General features: G+C 42.1%; 2 protein-coding genes across 2 annotated transcripts; one reads left to right on the top strand and one right to left on the bottom strand.

Annotated features, from left to right (window-relative positions):
- Positions 1-542: 542 nt before the first annotated feature.
- LOC108667726 (chymotrypsin-like protease CTRL-1) lies at positions 543-11,462 on the top strand. The gene is made up of 10 exons (XM_018154784.2): positions 543-558; positions 2,513-2,632; positions 3,119-3,331; positions 4,103-4,224; positions 5,011-5,108; positions 5,401-5,557; positions 6,501-6,575; positions 7,041-7,146; positions 8,289-8,449; positions 9,761-11,462. The coding sequence occupies exons 2-10, from the start codon at positions 2,551-2,553 to the stop codon at positions 9,959-9,961; spliced, it is 1,215 nt and encodes a 404-aa protein (XP_018010273.1). The 5' UTR covers positions 543-558; positions 2,513-2,550; the 3' UTR covers positions 9,962-11,462.
- On the bottom strand, positions 9,392-17,749 carry LOC108667725. The gene is made up of 4 exons (XM_018154782.2): positions 16,377-17,749; positions 14,493-14,707; positions 13,839-13,929; positions 9,392-13,429 (listed from the first exon to the last, which is right to left on the bottom strand). Exons 2-4 carry the CDS (start codon positions 14,666-14,668, stop codon positions 12,287-12,289), a joined length of 1,410 nt encoding a protein of 469 aa, XP_018010271.1. The 5' UTR covers positions 14,669-14,707; positions 16,377-17,749; the 3' UTR covers positions 9,392-12,286.
- Positions 17,750-18,756: the final 1,007 nt, after the last annotated feature.

The following is an 18,756-nucleotide window of genomic DNA, read 5'->3' on the forward strand; positions in this document are numbered from 1 at the left end:
CAAGTCAATCTTAACAATAAGCCCATAATTGCAGACACTAGTAACAAGATATATGAAGATTGTAAGCGCTACAGAGGTCCAGATATATTTCTTTCCTGCATAATATATTGATTGCAGGAAATATGTATTGGGACTATTCCCAAGCGTGGTAATACCTAACCCTGTTTCCGCTGCGAAAAACCAGCGGCGGTGCTGAACATATCAACTCCTGCGGGTTGTGACTTTAATGTCTTGTCACTCGCCAGTTGCCCTCTGACTGCGTTTGTGTTTGGGTGTGAGTGCCTAGCAGCGTCCATAAACGTGCAGCGCTTTAACTCTTTAAGGTATTTGCTCAAAATTCCTTATATATAATGGTACAATCTCAATCATGTATGGTACACTGGTGATGATCCTCGAATTTTTCGAGGACAAATTCATGAAGCGTGTTGAAAATAAGAAAACACATTCTAACTTTAAAATAATTAATTTATTCCCACCTTCTTTCTCAACAGTAAATCCCACAGACAGCGTAAACAGGAATATCTTACAACAGATAACGGAGCCTCTTGTCCCGTTGTGGTACTGGTAAAAGCTATGGTTTCTATCCTAAACTTCTTGCAAAACATCAAGGGTTGCTTACTACCTACAATATATTTATTATCAGGAGCTTGCAGCCTAACTTCTGTAAATATCCAAGCTTTGTTGATGCTGAAATGAGTAGCTTATCGTTCTTGTAGCAGGATTTCAGCATAGTGTTCTATTGAAAAAACTCCCGTAGCTCAAGAATTTAATTTGTTGGCAGTCTTAATCTTGACTTGCATTCTTAATCTTGAGTCTTGAGAAGACTTGGAAATTAAGACAGGTTTCGTTCATGGAGAAGTCTTCACTTTTCATGTATAAATGAACTTGGAGTGCCCATGTGGGAGTTCTTAGTAAGAACTTGTATGCAGTATTGGTATGCATGATGCCTTCAGCCGTAATGACATAATTTTCAAAGCACGTCATATGCAAATCGTTAGATGCCGTTATATTAATAACAATGATTATAACTGAAGTTAACGCTCGCCAAAGCCTTGAATTTGTACAAATAGCCTTGGTACTTATTAAATTTTTTCCATCAATACAATACATAATTCAGTTTAGCTTTTCTTTGTTTTCAACAGGTGTTCGTTTTTTCTTCAATCGCGGTTACGAAAATGAAAGTGTATGATTTGATTGAAGATTTCGGATGGGGTGCTTTCAAATATCAAGACTTCATTCCCATTGATGAATAATAACTGATTGTATTTTTCACGTATTTTCGTAAATTGACACGTATTTTCGGATAGTCATTGCTGAGTGCATACAAGGTTGTTATACCTATAATGAGCCTACTATATACGGTGAAAAATTAAGTTCAATCTAGGAGAATGAGAAACTTATTTTGTTCTATATAATAAAGTTTAGGGAGTTATGCTTCGCTCAAATTTTTATTTCGTTCCTTGCTTTGCATTTTTATTAGACTGAAATGTCCGACCGATACATATTTTTGTGCTTCGAGGATCGAGATCGTGACTGTCAGCCATCGAATAAGTGACTGTCAGGGATCGAATAAGTGACTGTCAGGGCCGAATAGGTGACTGTCACGGACGAATAAGTGACTGTCTGGGCCGAATAAGTGACTTTCATGGATCGAATAAGTAAGTGGCTGTCACAGTGTCACGTGAACAGGGCAGTTTTTTTCGCCCTATGGCAGCTCTCAGGATGATTAAAAAATGCAGGGTTTGACGCTCATTGCGATCGACACTGCAGCCGACGCTACACGATACGCTACGCGTGCTGTAAGTTAAAGAGGCCCCGAGACTACTTTATCTTCTGAGAAATCTTGTCTAAAATGCGGAAACTTTAGTTCTGTCGGGCAATAGTGGTGACATCGTCCTGTGTCTGGTTTGCAGGTTGCTTGAGCCACTTTATTGTGCCGCATACGACCTGCAGGCTGCTTGAGCCACTTTCATACTTGTCCGTATACGACCTGCTGGAGCTATGTGGCTTGGCCGGATTTGTCCAGCTGGTCGTATGAGGCCAATATGTAGCCCTGGCCGGATTTATCCCGCTTGCTGAATGCGGCCGGTATGTGGCCCTGGCCGGATATGTTCCGCTGGCCGAATGCGGCCACTATGTGGCTCTGGCCGGATTTGTCCAGCTGGCTGTATGAGGCCACTGGCCGGATACATTGGACGGATTTATCCCGCCAATTTACTCCCGGATTTATTGGCCGGTATTATGGCCGGATTCATCCCGCTTGCTGAATGCAGCCGCTATGTGGCCCTGGCCGGATTTATCCCGCTGGCCGTATGCGGCCACAATGTGGCCCTAGCCGGATTAATTTGCGGCCTTCAGGTTATGGACATGTACATGAGTCCCGATGGCCGAATGTAGCACGCTAACCCTATGTTACCCACTGGCCACATGTTGGTAAGGTCGGTATGAATTGAATATTATATGGGTATTTTGTATTGCGTATTATATTGTGTTAATGTAGCCTGACTTGCAGGAGGGACTCCACAAGCCGCGCGACGACTGCCTAGTAAGATGCGTGACGTCATGGGCTCATGGCTGCTGGTGTGTGCGGTTGTTGTCGCGCAGCTGGCAACTGTCAACTCGCAGGGCACTGGTGAGATATAATCATGCATGTTCAATTATTAAATACATTAATTATGTTGATCAAGTCACACAAATAATACTATGTACCTAGGAAAAAACTTTGTACTTAAGTTCAATCACGTTTGTTTTTCTCAATTGTGAAAATAATTTCACCCGACAAAATTGCTCAGAAATGGTACTACACTCGAGGTATGGTCATACATGAATTCGATGAATACATGATGAATTACGATGAAGGATTGCCAATGGCCATAAATGATAATTTTTCTATAAAATCATCACAGCGTGTGCTGAAAATAGACGACAACCTAAATCGATAGCAAAAGGTCCTTTCAAAACTGGCCTAAGAACAGGTAGCAGCCAATGCACACGTAGCATCCAAAATTTGTGTGTTTAGCTTGAAAAGATGACAGTGATTGGCTCACGGAGTTACGAACGCATACTATTTTACTATTTATGATAGTACGGCTCCTGGACATTTACCTCTCGCGCGCAGCTGTGATCCGGACGCGTGGCAAGCCCGGGGATCCGTGTGAATTTGCTGACGGTGTTGTGGGCGAGTGCACGGAACTGCGCGCTTGTCGCGCCTCAGGCGGCGTGATCAGGCGCCTGAGCACCACCACGAGGGGCGCCGCCGCATCGGTCTGCTCCAGCTCCTCTACTGGCGTCTACATCTGCTGCAGGCGGCCGCACATCATCGCCGAAAACAGTGAGTTCATCTCAAGCACGACAGAGCAGGAATGTCCTATTTGGAGACGATATTCCTAGCGCCAGCCCGGCGCAGTATTTAGCCTTGATGTACCTCCGACTCTAATCAGCTAAACCCCAGCTATGAATTAAGTCTGTCAGAGTGCGGTATCAAGTCAGTCTGACCTCTCAATGATGAAGATTTGATTTTTTTTTACAATTTATCGCTAGAACAGCTTTGCCTCTACTCGTAAGGTGATTATTTATCAATTTATTGGGACTTATTGATATGTATCCTGATATATAATATTGGGACTTATGATATGTATCCTGATATATTGATATTAACACATGCAGCGTCAATTCTTACTTAGCAACTCCCGCCCCTTAGTTGCTTCCCAGCCTTAATTCGTTGCATTGTGTACCGTTGACCCACTTCTTGTAGTGTGTCCCGTTGACCCACTTCTTGTAGTGTGTACCGTTGACCCACTTCTTGCATTGTGTAACGTTGACCCACTTCTTGCAGTGTATACCGTTGACCCACTTCTTGTAGTGTGTACTGTTGACCCACTTCTTGCATTGTGTACCGTTGACCCACTTCTTGCCGTGTGTACCGTTGACCCACTTCTTGCAGTCTGTACCTTTGACCCACTTCTTGCAATGTGTCCCGTTGACCCACTTCTTGCAGTGTGTACCTTTGACCCACTTGCAGTGTGTACCTTTGACCCACTTCTAGCAGTGTGTACCTTTGACCCACTTCTAGCAGTGTGTACCTTTGACCCACTTCTTGCAGTGTGTTCCGTGTGGTCGCGCTACTGGAGCGCCGCCTCTCGCACCTTCAACAACACGTGCGTGACTCAGCGACCGCTTATCTACGACGGGGAGGAGGCCATCTTGGGGGAGTTCCCCAACATGGTGGGTGATGGGGACCCAACATGGTGGGTGATGGGGACCAACATGGTGGGTGATGGAGGCCTAACATGGTGGGTGATGGGGACCCAACATGGTGGGTGATGGGGATTGATGGGGACCAACATGGTGGGTGATGGGGACCCAACATGGTGGGTGATGGGGACCAACATGGTGGGTGATGGGGACCAACATGGTGGGTGATGGCGACCAACATGGTGGGTGATGGGGACCCACATGGCGGGTGATGGGGACCAACATGGTGGGTGATAGGGAGTTCCCAGATATGGTGGGTGCTGCATGGAAAGTTTAACTTACATCATGGGTGCTACAAGATTTCCTCGATGCAGTTTCTAAAATTGCGAGTGCGGGGTAAAATCCCCCACATGATGGGTGCTAAGAGAGTTCCCAAACATGATGGATGCCTGGGAATTTCCCCAAAGCAATATGTGATGAGGAAGCTCCCAAACACGCCGATACTGACGAGTCCACCAACATTGTGGGTGTTGGAGGAGTTCGCAATCTTAACATCAAACGCTTCATCAGCAAAATGGATGTACAATAAGTCATTGCTAAACAATTGATTCCATTTAATTGAAGAACGAATTAACTCTTAGTTGCAAAAGATGACTAAAACTTCTATGGCTATTTATAACGATGTTGTGATAACAATGGGATTTTTGAAGTGGTGAAATGTAATGATTAAATTAAAACGCACTGTGACTTGTGATGCATTAAGAACAACTATGGTGCGCACGCTAGTTTACCTATTTAATACCAAGGTGTCCGCAGGTTTCCTTGGGCAAGTGGGAAGACGGCCAGCGAAAGTGGCAGTGTGGCGGCACACTCATCACGCCATTTTTCGTCCTCACGGCCGCCCACTGTATCAGGTGAGTCTGTGCGTAGCTAAAGTTGGTGGATAAGGTTCCTTAACTGAAGGCCTGACAAGTTAGTGATCTGCCGTCAGCCGAATGAGTTATAAAACCGTGAGCATTCATCGAGATTAGAATCCAACTTAGTGAATATATAAATGCCATTAGAATCGAACACAGCATGTAAGAAAACATTCGGAAAGAGACGCCGACCAATTAATCCGTGTGTATAGTGTGTTGTTAGGTGAAGCGATGATGGCAAGTGAGACTTCCCTCACCCACCTACCATCTCTTCCCTCCTCCTCCTCAGTTCGGACCATGTGGTCACGCTGGGGGAGCACGACAGGTCCGCGCCAGGGACCGGAGTGCTGCCTCGTCTCGACCTGGGCTTCCCACCGGGACTGTGGGGGGAGGAACGCTTCCGTTTCAACGCCGTCCCGCACACCAGCATCGAGCAAATGATCAACGTGAGTCAGCATGTCAGGGGGTTCTTCGTTTACCAATGTAGCTGAGTGGCAGCGCCGCAGCGGCACCGAAATGAGAAAAGGTAGCCATTAGATCGAGTCCAGGAAAAATCAGTTCATTTCTCGGCTTCGCTGGCGGGCATTTGTTGGTAGCCGTCGTGGACGGTGCTTCAGCATGGCCTTGATTGGTCCCTCAAAATAAATTCCGGGTAGATGTTACCTGGTGAGATCATGAGATCACCGTATCTGAGGGCGTTTCCGAACATCAGGATTGTGTCAGTGTACCAAGAGGTTCTTCAGTGTAGCTGTGGAAAGAGAATCAGTGAGTCTTTGGGTATGAATGCATGTCACTGTTCCTGTGCACCTGTTAGAACGTTAGTTTTCCAGATTTAGTGTGATCACATTTTCAGATATCACAAATATGTTCCAGTAAGTGAGATTAGTGATGTGCTGAGTGACATAGCAAGACGTTAGCTTAGCTCCGTTACCGTTCAGAAATAGACGCAATTCTATAATTGCTGGAAGTCCTACTCGCGAAGTCACTCAATCAAGACATGGACGCACTTCAGCGAAGAACGCAATCGATTTAAGAGCAGCAATACTTTCAGTATAGTTATAATTAGAGATAATAAAACCATTGGTGAGAAATATAACTGAAACGTATGCTCATTTTTTTGAAACAGAGTTAGTTAAAGTCTTTATATATTGAAGCGTGGTGCACAGTGAGTTATTGAAACTAAAAAAATATGTTTAAAGTTTCTGACACTTTCATCGGTGCAAAGTATAACTTGCGTTTTATTAGAACGTATGCTCTGGTTCTCTCAAAGGTAATAAATCAGGATAAACTTCTAAATTTTATGATAAAGGTTGATCACCACATTAAGTGTAACTTCTTACCGTGCGCATAACCATGTGTGGTCATAAGACTAACGACTGTGCTGGGCAGGTCACGGAGGTGTTCGTGTATCCGGAATACCAATCCCGCTATCATGACATCGCCCTACTCAAGCTCCAGTATCCGGTGAGTCCTGCGTTGCTGCAGGATGCTTGTCCCTACTATTTTTATTTGGAGCAGCGAGTTGCGAGTTCGAGACCGCAACACTCTGTGAATGTTCTGCTATGTTAGGAATCGGCGACAGGCCTACGGCCTAATAAGCGCTGAATCCGTTATTACTATTTCTGTACGAACGATTTTACTTATATGCTTACTTGCAGTGTAGGATTTACTAGGAAAATAGTTGTAGACTGTATAATTATTTGGCTAATGTTATGACCTACCACATCAATTATTACAATTGCTTCTTTGATTGGTGAAAATTTAGATGAAATATTTATCACTCCACAAATATTTCCTATTGTCCCTCTTCAAACGGCGGTGCAGTTGATGGATTTTGTCAATAATAACTTACCATGCAATGAAATATTATGATTTAAAATTTTGTAATACACAACTTATTTTCTAGTGCTCGTATCTAACTTCCTGTAGGCGACGCTGACGGCTCGCGTCTTGCCGTCATGTCTGCCGAACTCGAGGGTACAACACTTCGACACCAGCGTCTCGTTCATCGTGGCGGGGTGGGGCGCTGTTACACGTGAGTTACCTCGATGCCAGTGGCAGGGTGGGCGCTGTTACACGTGAGTTACCTCGATGCAGTGGCAGGGTGGGGCGCTGTTACACGTGAGTTACCTCGATGCAGTGGCAGGGTGGGGCGCTGTTACACGTGAGTTACCTCGATGCCAGTGGCAGGGTGGGGCGCTGTTACACGTGAGTTACCTCGATGCCAGTGGCGGGGTGGGGCGCTGTTACACGTGAGTTACCTCGATGCAGTGGCGAGGTGGGGCGCTATGCAACAGTTTGATTTTACATACTTGAAAACTTTCTAGAGGACTGTTAAATAGATCTAGCCTACTGCATTTTAATTTGGCGCTAATCTAAATAAAATTTTGCAACTTATTCGATTTATATTATTAATATTTTTTGTGTTATTCATTACGTAAACCATTATCTATTTCGTAATGTCAATCAATGATGGTCGGCGAATACCTAATAAGTTCATTTTTCATGTCAATATTCATTGCGACATGTTACAGGCTAAAAAATAACTTGAGTTGAGTTGAACCGTTAGTGAAATTTTACATTTGGAAACCGCTTCATGATCATCCAATAAATTGCGTTGATCACTTTTCTAGTTTAAAATGCTTGAAACATTTACAATGTCTGGACTCAGAACTAAAGAAAAGTGAAGTATGATACTATTAAACCTATATGATTGATAAAATAGTCAAAATATATTGAAAAGGAGATTGTTATATCAATATATAGGCGGGTAGCAGTACATCAACTTATAACCAAATTGGGATTATTATATTAAATTTCCGATATATTGTGACAGGAACGAATAACATATTCATAACTACGCTAAAATATTATAATAACTTATGAAACATATACTTTAATGATATTACGTCATATCCCTAAATAATATCCTACTCCCTACTCTTCTTAACACGGTAAAAAAATATAGCTCAGTACTCACTGCAGTGAGTGAGAGAGAGCGCATTTTCTCGTCGACGAAAACGTGAAGTCACGGATGGACAGACAGACGAACGGACAGACGGACGGACATGGTGAGCACAATAGTACATTTTTTCCATAAATGAGAGAATGCGCTAAAAATAGAACAAATAAATAAACAAACATAAATAACAAGATCCACTCGCTTCCGCCCGTCAGCTCATGGCGACAACAGCGACAAGCTACGCAAGGCCAAGATCAACTACATCGACCCGAACGAGTGCATCGACATGTGGAGCTCCAACCCCCTCGTCCGGCCACCCTGGGGCATCACCAGCGACCTCATCTGCGCCGGCGCTGAGGGGAAGGATTCGTGTAGGGTGAGTGATCGATTGCGATAACATAATTTTGAAGGAAAGTGGTGAAAAATCGATTCCAAAAATAAAATTTTAAATAATATATACGAGAGATTGGTTCCGAAAACAAAATTTAAAAGAAAATTTGTGAGTGATCGGTTGCTAAAACAAAATTAGAAGAAAGTTTGTGAGAGATTGGTTGCAAAAACAAAATTTTGCAAAAATATGTGAGTCATTGGTTCCAGAAAAAAAAAATTGGATAAAAACCGGTGAGTGCTCGGTTTCGAAAAAAGATTTAGATCAGAACCAGGGTCTAATGTGCAGGTTATGATAATTAAATAATCCGCATTCGTCCGTTGTGGCACACACTTAACGGACGCCAAGGTGACTGCCTAGAGAAGCTCTTAATATTTTTAGTGACTTATAAGTTAGGAAAGGACCAGCTTTTGCAAAAACATGTCTTAATGTGAGATTAGGGCTGAAAGTTGACATATACCCCGGCCCGCTCCATTCACCGACAATGGTACATCGTACATGTAGGTAGGTATGGAGTGTTATTAACGTTGTGAAAGAGCGAATGTTGGGCGAGAATTGGAAAATGTGTTAGGATATTTTAGTGCGAGAGGCGATTCGGTGCTAAAAAACCTATTAAACACAGTAGGGGTTGTGCTTCCCTAACATTTGGGTTGTGATTCACTTATGCAATCTGAATTTTACCAAACGTTATGAAAAACGTCTTCTGGGTTTTCCATGCATGGAAGCAGTTACTTTTTTTAAATTGCTGATTGTTTTGAATAACTTGCAGTGATGAATAATATAATTCACATTACTTTGTCTAGCCTGTAAACGTTCCTTAACTGATCGATTTAAATCCAATCTGCCAAATGTGCTTCGTTCGTTCATGATATTTGAGGACTTCTATTATAATACACTACGCCGACATAGGAAACTTTCCAGTGAGCAACATTCTTTTTCTACATCATGTATTTCCGTCACATCCGAAACAATGATTAATGCACGAGGGTTATTCGTATGTAAGTACGTAATATTTCACAAATTGTACTTTTCCTTGATCGAAATGTGATACATGTGATAATATAATGAATCTCCAACGCAAATACAACGTTTCGCTCCCATCACACATAAATCCAGTCGCATGTAAAGAATAATTCATAAGCATCACCCATGCATTGAATGATACATAATTCATATTTCCTACCATACTTCCTTGAGATAGTTGATACGATTTGTATTTCCTGCCGAGTCTTAAAGGAAATCAGTCGAATGAAATTTTTCCAAAATTTCACGTCCGTAATCCCAACATTTGACGGGCAGGGCGACAGCGGGGGGCCTCTGATGCAAGAGTCAAACCTCCCGGAGGTCTTAGCGGGCACCTGCATGCCCAGGGAGGTGGCCGGCATCGTCAGCTTTGGGCCGCTGTGCGGTCGTTTGGGAGCTTACACCAAAGTCGCATCCTACCTCGATTGGATCACCGCCATCGTCGCCCCTAAAGCCTCTTCATCCCCCATTGTCTAGGCGAAGCTGACTTCATATGCTGCCACTGAAAACCATTCCTCCACCATTTCATACAAAGCATAATTTTCATCGTAACTCTACAGAAACTTTCTCCTTAGCTGCATCTGTTTCGATGCGGGGTCCTTTGCGCACACGGTGGGCAAGCAACATCCAGCAGTCGGCCCAGTATATCTCCGCGTCCTATATAGTTACTCTTAAAGCCTCTTCTAATCTCGCTACTTAGATTGAATCACCTCCATCGTACTCTTGCAGCCTCTTCCTATCCCGCTGCTGAGACCATATCCCCTCCATCGCCGTTCCTTCAGTTACTTCATCCAGACATCCACGCCGCGTAGATCGAAAATGTCTGTGATGTTGCACACACGCGATCGTGATTGATGGAATAACTTAACTTGCAAGAGTTTCGACTCTTCGTGTTCTACCGATGTCGGTTTCGACACAAGCAACTTGACGTGTGTTGACGACGCCAGTTTGTTTACGGACGTCTTTTGCTTGGTAAATCTGTGACTGAATGTTACCAGGCCTACTGAAGCATTCGCGCTGTAGTTATGGATTAGTGTTCAGTATTTTCTCCCCTTTAATACCAATAGCTTACATTTAGCGATATAATCGTAAATTTACTTCATAGCGCTTATTTACGAGGAAATTTTTAGTTTGCAACTTTTCCAACGCTAGCCGTTCCAGTCAAGACGCAAATAGTTTTACAGTATCAGTACAGCTATCGCGCCCAAAAAGCTGTTGAAACTCCTATTGTTTATTCATGTCAGCTACACACCTCAAATTTTGAGTTACAATCAATAGTGTTAAATGTAACAACTCAATTCAAAACGACGACTCTAGCTCAGAGCCTTTTCTTGAGCTGTATTTCAGAGCCTGAAACAAAGCATAAATTTTAAATGTATAATAAGTTATGTTTTGATAAGAATAGAGGAGCTACAATAGAGGGAGATTAAATTTATAACCAAACAATTTCAGGATTTAAACGAATCATATTGCAATTGCATAAAACATCAATGACACAAAATAATATTGTTCGACCAATCGTGTCACCACAAATAAAAAACCAACGCACAAATAACACAAACCCAAGAATCAAACTCAACCCCAATAAAATCTTAAGCTAACGCATGCGTATTTACTTTGAAGAGATGCCTTTTTGGTATAGTTGATCGCTCTAACACATTTCCCTATTTGAATAATTAATAATCAAACTATTCGTACCGCAAAAGTCAACATTTAATGCTAATCAACCGGTCAAATATTACTATCTTCCTCCAGCAACATCACACCCAAAACGCGATCATTACGAACATCACTGGGTGTTGTAACAGAGAACTGAGAGTTATACCTGCAAAGCAGCGTTATCAAACACCTGCTTATATATAATAAAAAAACCTGCGTAATAGTTAACCTTCGCATCCTATGAATACAATTGTGGTTAATAGTTTACCAAAATTATTTAGGTGACACGGTCTCAAAAACGCTGCTGTTATAAATCATATCTCTGTCGTGTTGATTAATCGCCTCTTGTGGAGAATTGGATGATTTACTGCACTCACTTTTTTTTGTTGAGCTCAACCGTATATCCTTCAACATTAAATCCTACTTCTACAGGCCATTGGCCGGATTTAAATCATTCGTCAGCGAGCATTGAAACTAAACAGCTTTCCTAAGTTTTTCATCCCAGCCGAAAATGTCCGCTTGAGGTCTTACGGTATGTTTCATTGGCCATGATACAGTATATCTAACAAAGTAATGCGCAGATTTAAATTAAACTGAACGCATGAACATCTCATCAGCTTTCCACTCGAGTTGGGGTGGGGTCCTTTGTTCAGTCGTGGTCCCATACACTGTCAATTTTGATTAATAAAAAATTATCTGACTGACGGGGTGGGTCTAAACACTGAGATCACGATTACTAAATCGAATCCGTCGAAGTTCTCTATTCATTTACGGAAAACATCAGTCTAGGAGCTCCCCGAAAACTTGTGAATAAAACCGAAACGATCTCACCACTAAACGACAGCTGAAGGTTGATTGAAGTTCAAATGTGAGGTTTAATTGACATCTGTATAGTAGTTCAGAAGATATGCATCATGCAAAGGTCACTACGCATTGGGAACCGGCAGGACAACCGCTCGATAAAATGTAAGAAGGGTGTTTTTTATCATATTGCTGAAGTAACACCATATACCTAGTTCACCTCCGCGTGATATACACTCCCCCCAAAAAAATGTCTGAGACATATTTCGCTATTTATCACTACAATGACACTTAGAGGTATACAAGCTCAATCTGCCAACCTGAGTTGTAGAAATTAGCAATTCAAATGGAGTGACGCACAAAATGTTCACGGACTTTCTCCAGAATTTTTTTTGCCAGCTCGTCTGTAATAAACCTCGTGTTGTAGTCAAAAGAAAATAACAATTCCCCACGGAATGTTTGCACGCAAAACGTGTTATTTGAGAAATATTGGTGAATCGACGTGCTCCGTCGGATCTCCGTGGCCTTCACGTGAGAATATTCATCCCCGTTTGGTGCTAGGAATATTTTGGTGACGTTGCCCATGTTGGAAGTGAAGTAGACAGCGGTGCAAGGGAGCTTATAGCTGTAAAGTTCCGACGATTTCTTCACAGGCGGAAAGACTTCGGCGTCTATAATATCCATAAAGAACATCTGTTTGTTGTTCAAGCATTCATGGAAGACCTTGTGGAAGTGGCGGGCACTTTCCCACACTTTTGAAGGACAGTCCTTATCAACTGTAAAGAGTATTCGTTGCATACCAACATGCGGTCCGTACGATTTCTCCGACTCAGAGTCCCAGTATCTTCTCTCATTTACGTCGTGGAAGGAAACAATGTCGAACTTTTCTGAAGAAACTCCTGCTTCTTGGAACATCTCTACAAATGCGCTGTGCAACAACGAGCAGAATCCTGAATGCACGCTCACTCCTTCTGATTTTATTTTCTGCAAAAATTTGGAAGTGGATGTCTCATCAAATTTGGTGAACAGTGTTGCAGTTTCCGGATCAGTTACTTCTACCTTCGGCGGAAAAACCTTAGTGAGGAGAGAACCAGCAGCAGCAATAGCCGCATAATCATCACGCATTTTACGTTGCAAGTACAAGTTCGTGCTGAGGGTGAGCTTGGCTTCTTCTACAAGCTTATCGTGAAACTCTGGCCCCACGTAATCAGCAAACTGTTCGTTGTCGTCGACTTCGTTCCCTTCAAGTTCAGAATTGAGTAAAGACAGAAAGTGTCCACACAATCGCATGGATGAGTGGCCGTCGGTGATGGAATGATGCAGACCGAACATCACTCTATAATGATGCTTGAACTCTGCATCGGGAGTCGGTCCGTCCTGAGCTGGCATGACCGTCACGCGCCATAATGGCCCCAACCTGGCATCGTGGGGCTTGCGGGTCTCCCCAATGTACACGGCGTCGAAGCCCTCTGGAGAAGTCAGCCACTGCACATAAAAAATATAACTCAGTACTCACTGCAGTGAGTGACAGAGAGCGTATTTTCTCGTCGACGAAAACTTGAGATCACGGACGGACGGACAGACGGACGGACAGACAGACAGACGGACATGGCGAGCACAATAGTGCATTTTTTCCATAAATGAGAAAATGCGCTAAAAACTGATATTAAAACAGATGGAAAAGATGACCGAATACCCATTAAGGACAATAGAATTCACCAAAAAAAATAATTTAAAATGCAGACAAACATGAGTGGGATCATTAATGCTCAAGATATTTTCAGCTCAATGAGTGACTTCTTAGAAACCATCTTATTTTATTATTATTATCTGTAAACTTGCTGGCAGAGTTCCACAACTTATGCCGCATTTACGCTTAAACAAAAAATGTTACCTTCAAAATTATATTTTCTTCAGCCATTCGACACAGCCAGAGCTCGCCATTCCCGTCCACACATATGCAGACGCGCAAATTTGGCATTTTCCTGTTGTAGAATAATACATTTTTGAGTATAACTTATTTATTGAAAAATGCTATTTTCGGATCTATACTATCAAGATTGGGAAAAAGCAAAAAAAAATTTACATTTCCTCTCAGGAAAACGAACTTTTTTTTCTGTATTTTAACTTTTCAAGCCGTGAAATAAGGGGGAGTTTAACATTTCATATCTTGTAGATTATCTGCAGGTGAACAAGAGGCAGCAAGTTTCGACGCTTTTCAGTTCTAAAGTAAAATTTACTTCTTCCATTGTCCAGCTAAAATAGTAAGTATGTTTAGCATCGTCTTGTCGAGCCAGAACGTCAAATTTGGAAGGATGAAAACCACATAAGAATATAAAATATGATCCTCCGAAATTCTGCAACGCAATTTCGCCCACGTCTATGAGGAAAATTACCACCAGTCCCAGACGAATATTAAAATGTCTAATGTGTACATTGTGTTCACACGAAAAACGAAATCGGCGGGGGCGGATGGCGGCTGAACCTTATTCGTGATCAAGCATTCCTGCTTTAGTTTTTCAACCTACAAATATTATTGTCCACTAACCTGTAAAGGTGCAGGAGAGCAGAATGCACAGAGCTTCGTTGCAAAGGATTCAGAGTCGCAATAGTTAGACAGTAAACAGTCAAATTTATGTTATTTTCATTAGAAAACTGGAAAAATTTCTCAATGGGGCTAAGCTTGCGTAATTTACGCTCATCGAAGACACTTGATGTGGCCATGGCTAATAGGAGTTGAATCACTTTCGTACGTCTGGAAGCCTGCAATAGAAATTTATGTCTGAGGGTGAATAAGTTCCTTTCTGGAGGCGGTTCGTAAATACATTTGTTCGCATGTCCAAAACAGTAGGTATGTTTTGGTTGCTGCGTGCAACCGGCTATACTGTTGGACGTACCGGTAAAAACAATACCTGTACTACAGTAAAACTACAGCTGGTTTTTAATATAATTTGAACTACCTTCAAATACCCTGTATACATGAAATAAAATTCATAATAAGTAAAATACTTTATTCTTACATTATAGGCTTTATTCTTACATTTTTGTGGGGTGGGTGGGCTATTGTACTACGGCTATACTGTCCTACAGGCCGGTAAAAACAATACTACAGTAAAACTACTCGGCAGCAGGCATGCGAACTATCCTTATGGACAGGCATTGAAGTTGAGGACAGCGTTGTTCGTATGTACCGAAGTTCGCACTTGGAAGTTCGTACCCAGGGGACTCGTTGTACTAAATATGTTGTTAGCCGTTTGTTAAATCAAGCGTTCGTTCACATCTGTGAAATCTATAGCCCAAATGTCTGTAAAATGTAATAACGCCCCTGGTACGTACATATCACCGTGACCTTGGCTCCCTCAGCTGCCTGCTGCCGCAGCACTGCCCGTTATTCACTAAAGGAAAAACTCTGGTAAAAATTACTTGTACGGTAACTTTTATTCCTCATTTGATTTGCTTCTATATTGCCTCAAGAAACTGATCTACAGTATAAGTAGTAAAACCAAAAATAAAGCCAAATTTCATCTCCTAAAGACGAGGATTAAGAAACAAATAAATATTGTTGTCCATGACTTACGTAATGCTGTTGCAATTTGCCCCGCAGAACAAAAAAATGCGAACTTCGATCATAAATTATCGAAGTAAAATATGAACGGCATTCGTAATGCATCAAGCACGAGTCATCGCTCGGCATTTGCTTATTTTGCTAACGTCTGGATACAATGCAATAAACCTTTAACATTCATCTCCGTAATCAAGCTAGGTGAAGTGACATTTGTAGCGTCATTAGGTATTTATCATGGTTGATGATATGGCAAGCGAAACAGCTTCAAGGATCTTGAGTCGAGTATCAGATAACTGAGCCTATCATTCAAGCTGAGTTATATGTCTCTTACGAATGGTTAAAGAATTAAACTAGTTAGCATATTCCAGCAGGAGTTCTAGGATCGTCTCTGGCCAATCTTGAAAAAAATGACAAAATCATGCTACGATTGACGTTTTTGAAACCCGCGAGAATCGTGCCCACACTGAATTTAAGGAATAAAATTTTTCTAATCAATACATGAAAAAACTAAGGAATGTCTAAAAAAATAAAATCAGCAATTGCATGGTTATTTCACTACTGTCATTCATTTCCAAAGGTTGAATTGCTAGAAACAAAAGAAAACACTTCTGCAGACGGCACATCTGTGAGTGTGAGTCGCTGGCACCTGGCAGTTGTGTTGACACAACTGACTCCACCCCCAATAATCACAGTAAAATTTTGACAAGTACAAAGCACATGATTTAAATTCACTTGGTAAACTATTACCCTTCAAGTTATCTCAGCTAGACGCTTGAATTTGGCTTCTTTATCGTCGGCTGCATAATTACGATAGATCACTAGCAGTAGCAGTACACAAAATACATCAACACTATCCTCATTCCTCACCGTGTGCCTCTACTGCAGCGCGTTGTCAAAGTACTAAGTAGAACAATTGTGGCCCGGCAGCGGAGTGCAGAGAACAGCGTGGGCAGCAACTGTTAGACGCGTACGACAACTGCAATATTAGCCCTAGATTGCCCGAATTTCCGAAATGCTTCAGTAACATATCGTTTAGCTTCTACAATGTTGGCCTACCCTCAGAGAAATTTAAGTTGACAATTCTGCGCAATTTCGAGTCATACAATGAAATGAATGAATTGTTGTTGAATGGGCGAATGAATTGTTAGTCAACGTCTATAATCCTCACAATCTATAAACTCTTAAACGATCCTGGCTTAGCTACAATTTCGAAGACGAGATCTTTTTCTTTGTTGTTATAATGAAGGAGCGAGTTTTGTTATTCTATCTGACAATGATAACTCATCAATGAGTTGTTAATCAAATACCAATTGCTTTCAAGGTTTGATGAGCACCACTATAGCCATTGATAAAGAATAACGCGCTGCGGCTGATAAACCTCGATGGAGATGTCACACACTATGAAAAAATGGTAACTCAAGACGAGAGTTGCTTCAAATGTGCCCGAACCTTCTCAAAATTTTGTTAGCAAGCTCATTGCTTATGTAACGCGTGTTGTAGTCGAAAGAACAGAGCAATTCTCTGCGGAATGTTTGCAAGCAGAAGACATTATTGGTTTTCAATTTGTGAATAAACGTGCTCCGCCGGATCTCCAGAGCTTTAACGTGAGAATATTCCGCTCCTTCCAATTGAAGGAATAATTTTGTGACGTTGTCCATACTGGAAATCTTGAAAACGGTCGGGCAGATGATATTGTAATTGTAAAAGTCCTCGGATTTCTGTGCAGCTGGAGAGACTTCTGCTTCTAGTATATCCATGAAGAGCGTCTGTTTGTAGTCCAAGCAATCGTGAAAGACCTTATGGAACTGGCGAGCACTTTCCCTCACATTGGTGGGACAATCATTATCAACCGTGAATATTATTCGTTACCTACCTACGTGTGGTCCGTATATAAGATTTCTCAGACTCAGAGTCCCAGTATCTTCTCTCATTTACGTCGTGGAAGGAAACAATGTCAAACTTTTCCGAAGAAACTCCTCTTTCTTGGAACAACTCGACAAATGCGCTGTGCAACACCGAGCAGAATCTTTAATGCACGCTCACTCCTTCTGATTTCGTTTTCTTCATAAATTTTGTAGTGGAAGCCTCGTCAAATTTTACGATGAGTGTTTCTGTTTTCGGATCAGCTACTTCTACCTTCGGAGGGAAAACCTTGGTGAGGAGAGATTCAGCCGCAGCAATAGCCGCATATTCATCCCGTATTTTACGTTGCAAGTCAAGTTAGTGCTGAGGGTGAGCTTGGCTTCCTCTACAAGCTTATCGTGGAACTCTGGCCCCAAGTAGGCAGCAATCTGTGTCCGTTGTCGACTTCGTTCCCTGCAAGTTCACTATTGAGTAAAAAAAGAAAGTGGCCACACAATCGCATGGATGAGTGGCCGTCGGTGATGGAATGATGCAGTCCGAACATCACTCTATAATGATGCTTGAACTCCGCATCAGGAGTCGGCCCGTCCTGAGCTGGCACGACCGTCACGCGCCATAACGGCCCCTCCCTCGCATCGTGGGGCTTGCGGGTCTCCCCAATGTACACAGCGTCGAAATCTTGTGGAGATGTCAGCCACTGCACAAAAGGAAAACCTTGATCCCAATTTGAAAGAAAAAGACAACCGAGCGCGAGTAAGAACTGTAGGAACACGAAAATAAATCTAACAAACACTGATAATTAATGCAAACTATCATAGATGGATTGGACAGAAATATTATTAAAATAGTGGAGAAATGTACAGTACAATCGGTTCCATGTCAGTTACATTTCATGGTTCATTATTAGAATATTTAAACTTGCTGGAGTAGTTGCGCGACTTATTCCATATTTACTCTCAGACTTAAAATGTTACTTCCAAGAGTATAAGTTCTTGAGCCATGTCAAACAGCCAGAACTCGCCATTTTCGTCCCCGACGATGTGCAGGCGTAAGTTTTGCATTTTCCTGCCAATAAAATCATATTTTTGAGGAATATATGCTTCTAAAAAAAGAGATTGTAAATAGTTTTGAGAAATACTATTACCCGGTGTATATTATGAATGTCTTCAGTGTACCACGTGTTCAATAATCCGGACGTCCCTGCTGTCAATTTTTTCAGGATTTAAAGGTATAATATATACAAACCTGAAAAGGTGCAGGAGGGCCAAGTGCACGGAGTTTCGTTGTAAAGGGCGCTGAGTCCCAATCGTTAAACAATAAATCGATAAATTTATCTTATGATTGTTAGAAAAATGAAAATATTTCTCAATTGGCCTGAGCTTGC

The sequence above is a fragment of the Hyalella azteca genome, unplaced genomic scaffold (genome assembly GCF_000764305.2).
Source record: "Hyalella azteca isolate HAZT.00-mixed unplaced genomic scaffold, Hazt_2.0.2 contig16078, whole genome shotgun sequence".
In the NCBI taxonomy this organism is placed as follows: Eukaryota; Metazoa; Arthropoda; class Malacostraca; order Amphipoda; family Hyalellidae; genus Hyalella; species Hyalella azteca.

Excerpts from the sequence above, each read along its gene's own strand:
- LOC108667725 (XM_018154782.2), bottom strand. The coding sequence starts at position 14,668 with ATGGCCACATCAAGTGTCTTCGATGAGCGTAAATTACGCAAGCTTAGC. Across the intron at positions 13,930-14,492 it reads GCTCTCCTGCACCTTTACAG|GAAAATGCCAAATTTGCGCG; the intron begins GTTAGTGGACAA and ends ATTCTACAACAG. Across the intron at positions 13,430-13,838 it reads AAGAAAATATAATTTTGAAG|TGGCTGACTTCTCCAGAGGG; the intron begins GTAACATTTTTT and ends TTTTATGTGCAG.
- LOC108667726 (XM_018154784.2), top strand. The coding sequence starts at position 2,551 with ATGCGTGACGTCATGGGCTCATGGCTGCTGGTGTGTGCGGTTGTTGTC. Across the intron at positions 2,633-3,118 it reads TGTCAACTCGCAGGGCACTG|CTGTGATCCGGACGCGTGGC; the intron begins GTGAGATATAAT and ends TCTCGCGCGCAG. Across the intron at positions 5,558-6,500 it reads GCATCGAGCAAATGATCAAC|GTCACGGAGGTGTTCGTGTA; the intron begins GTGAGTCAGCAT and ends TGTGCTGGGCAG.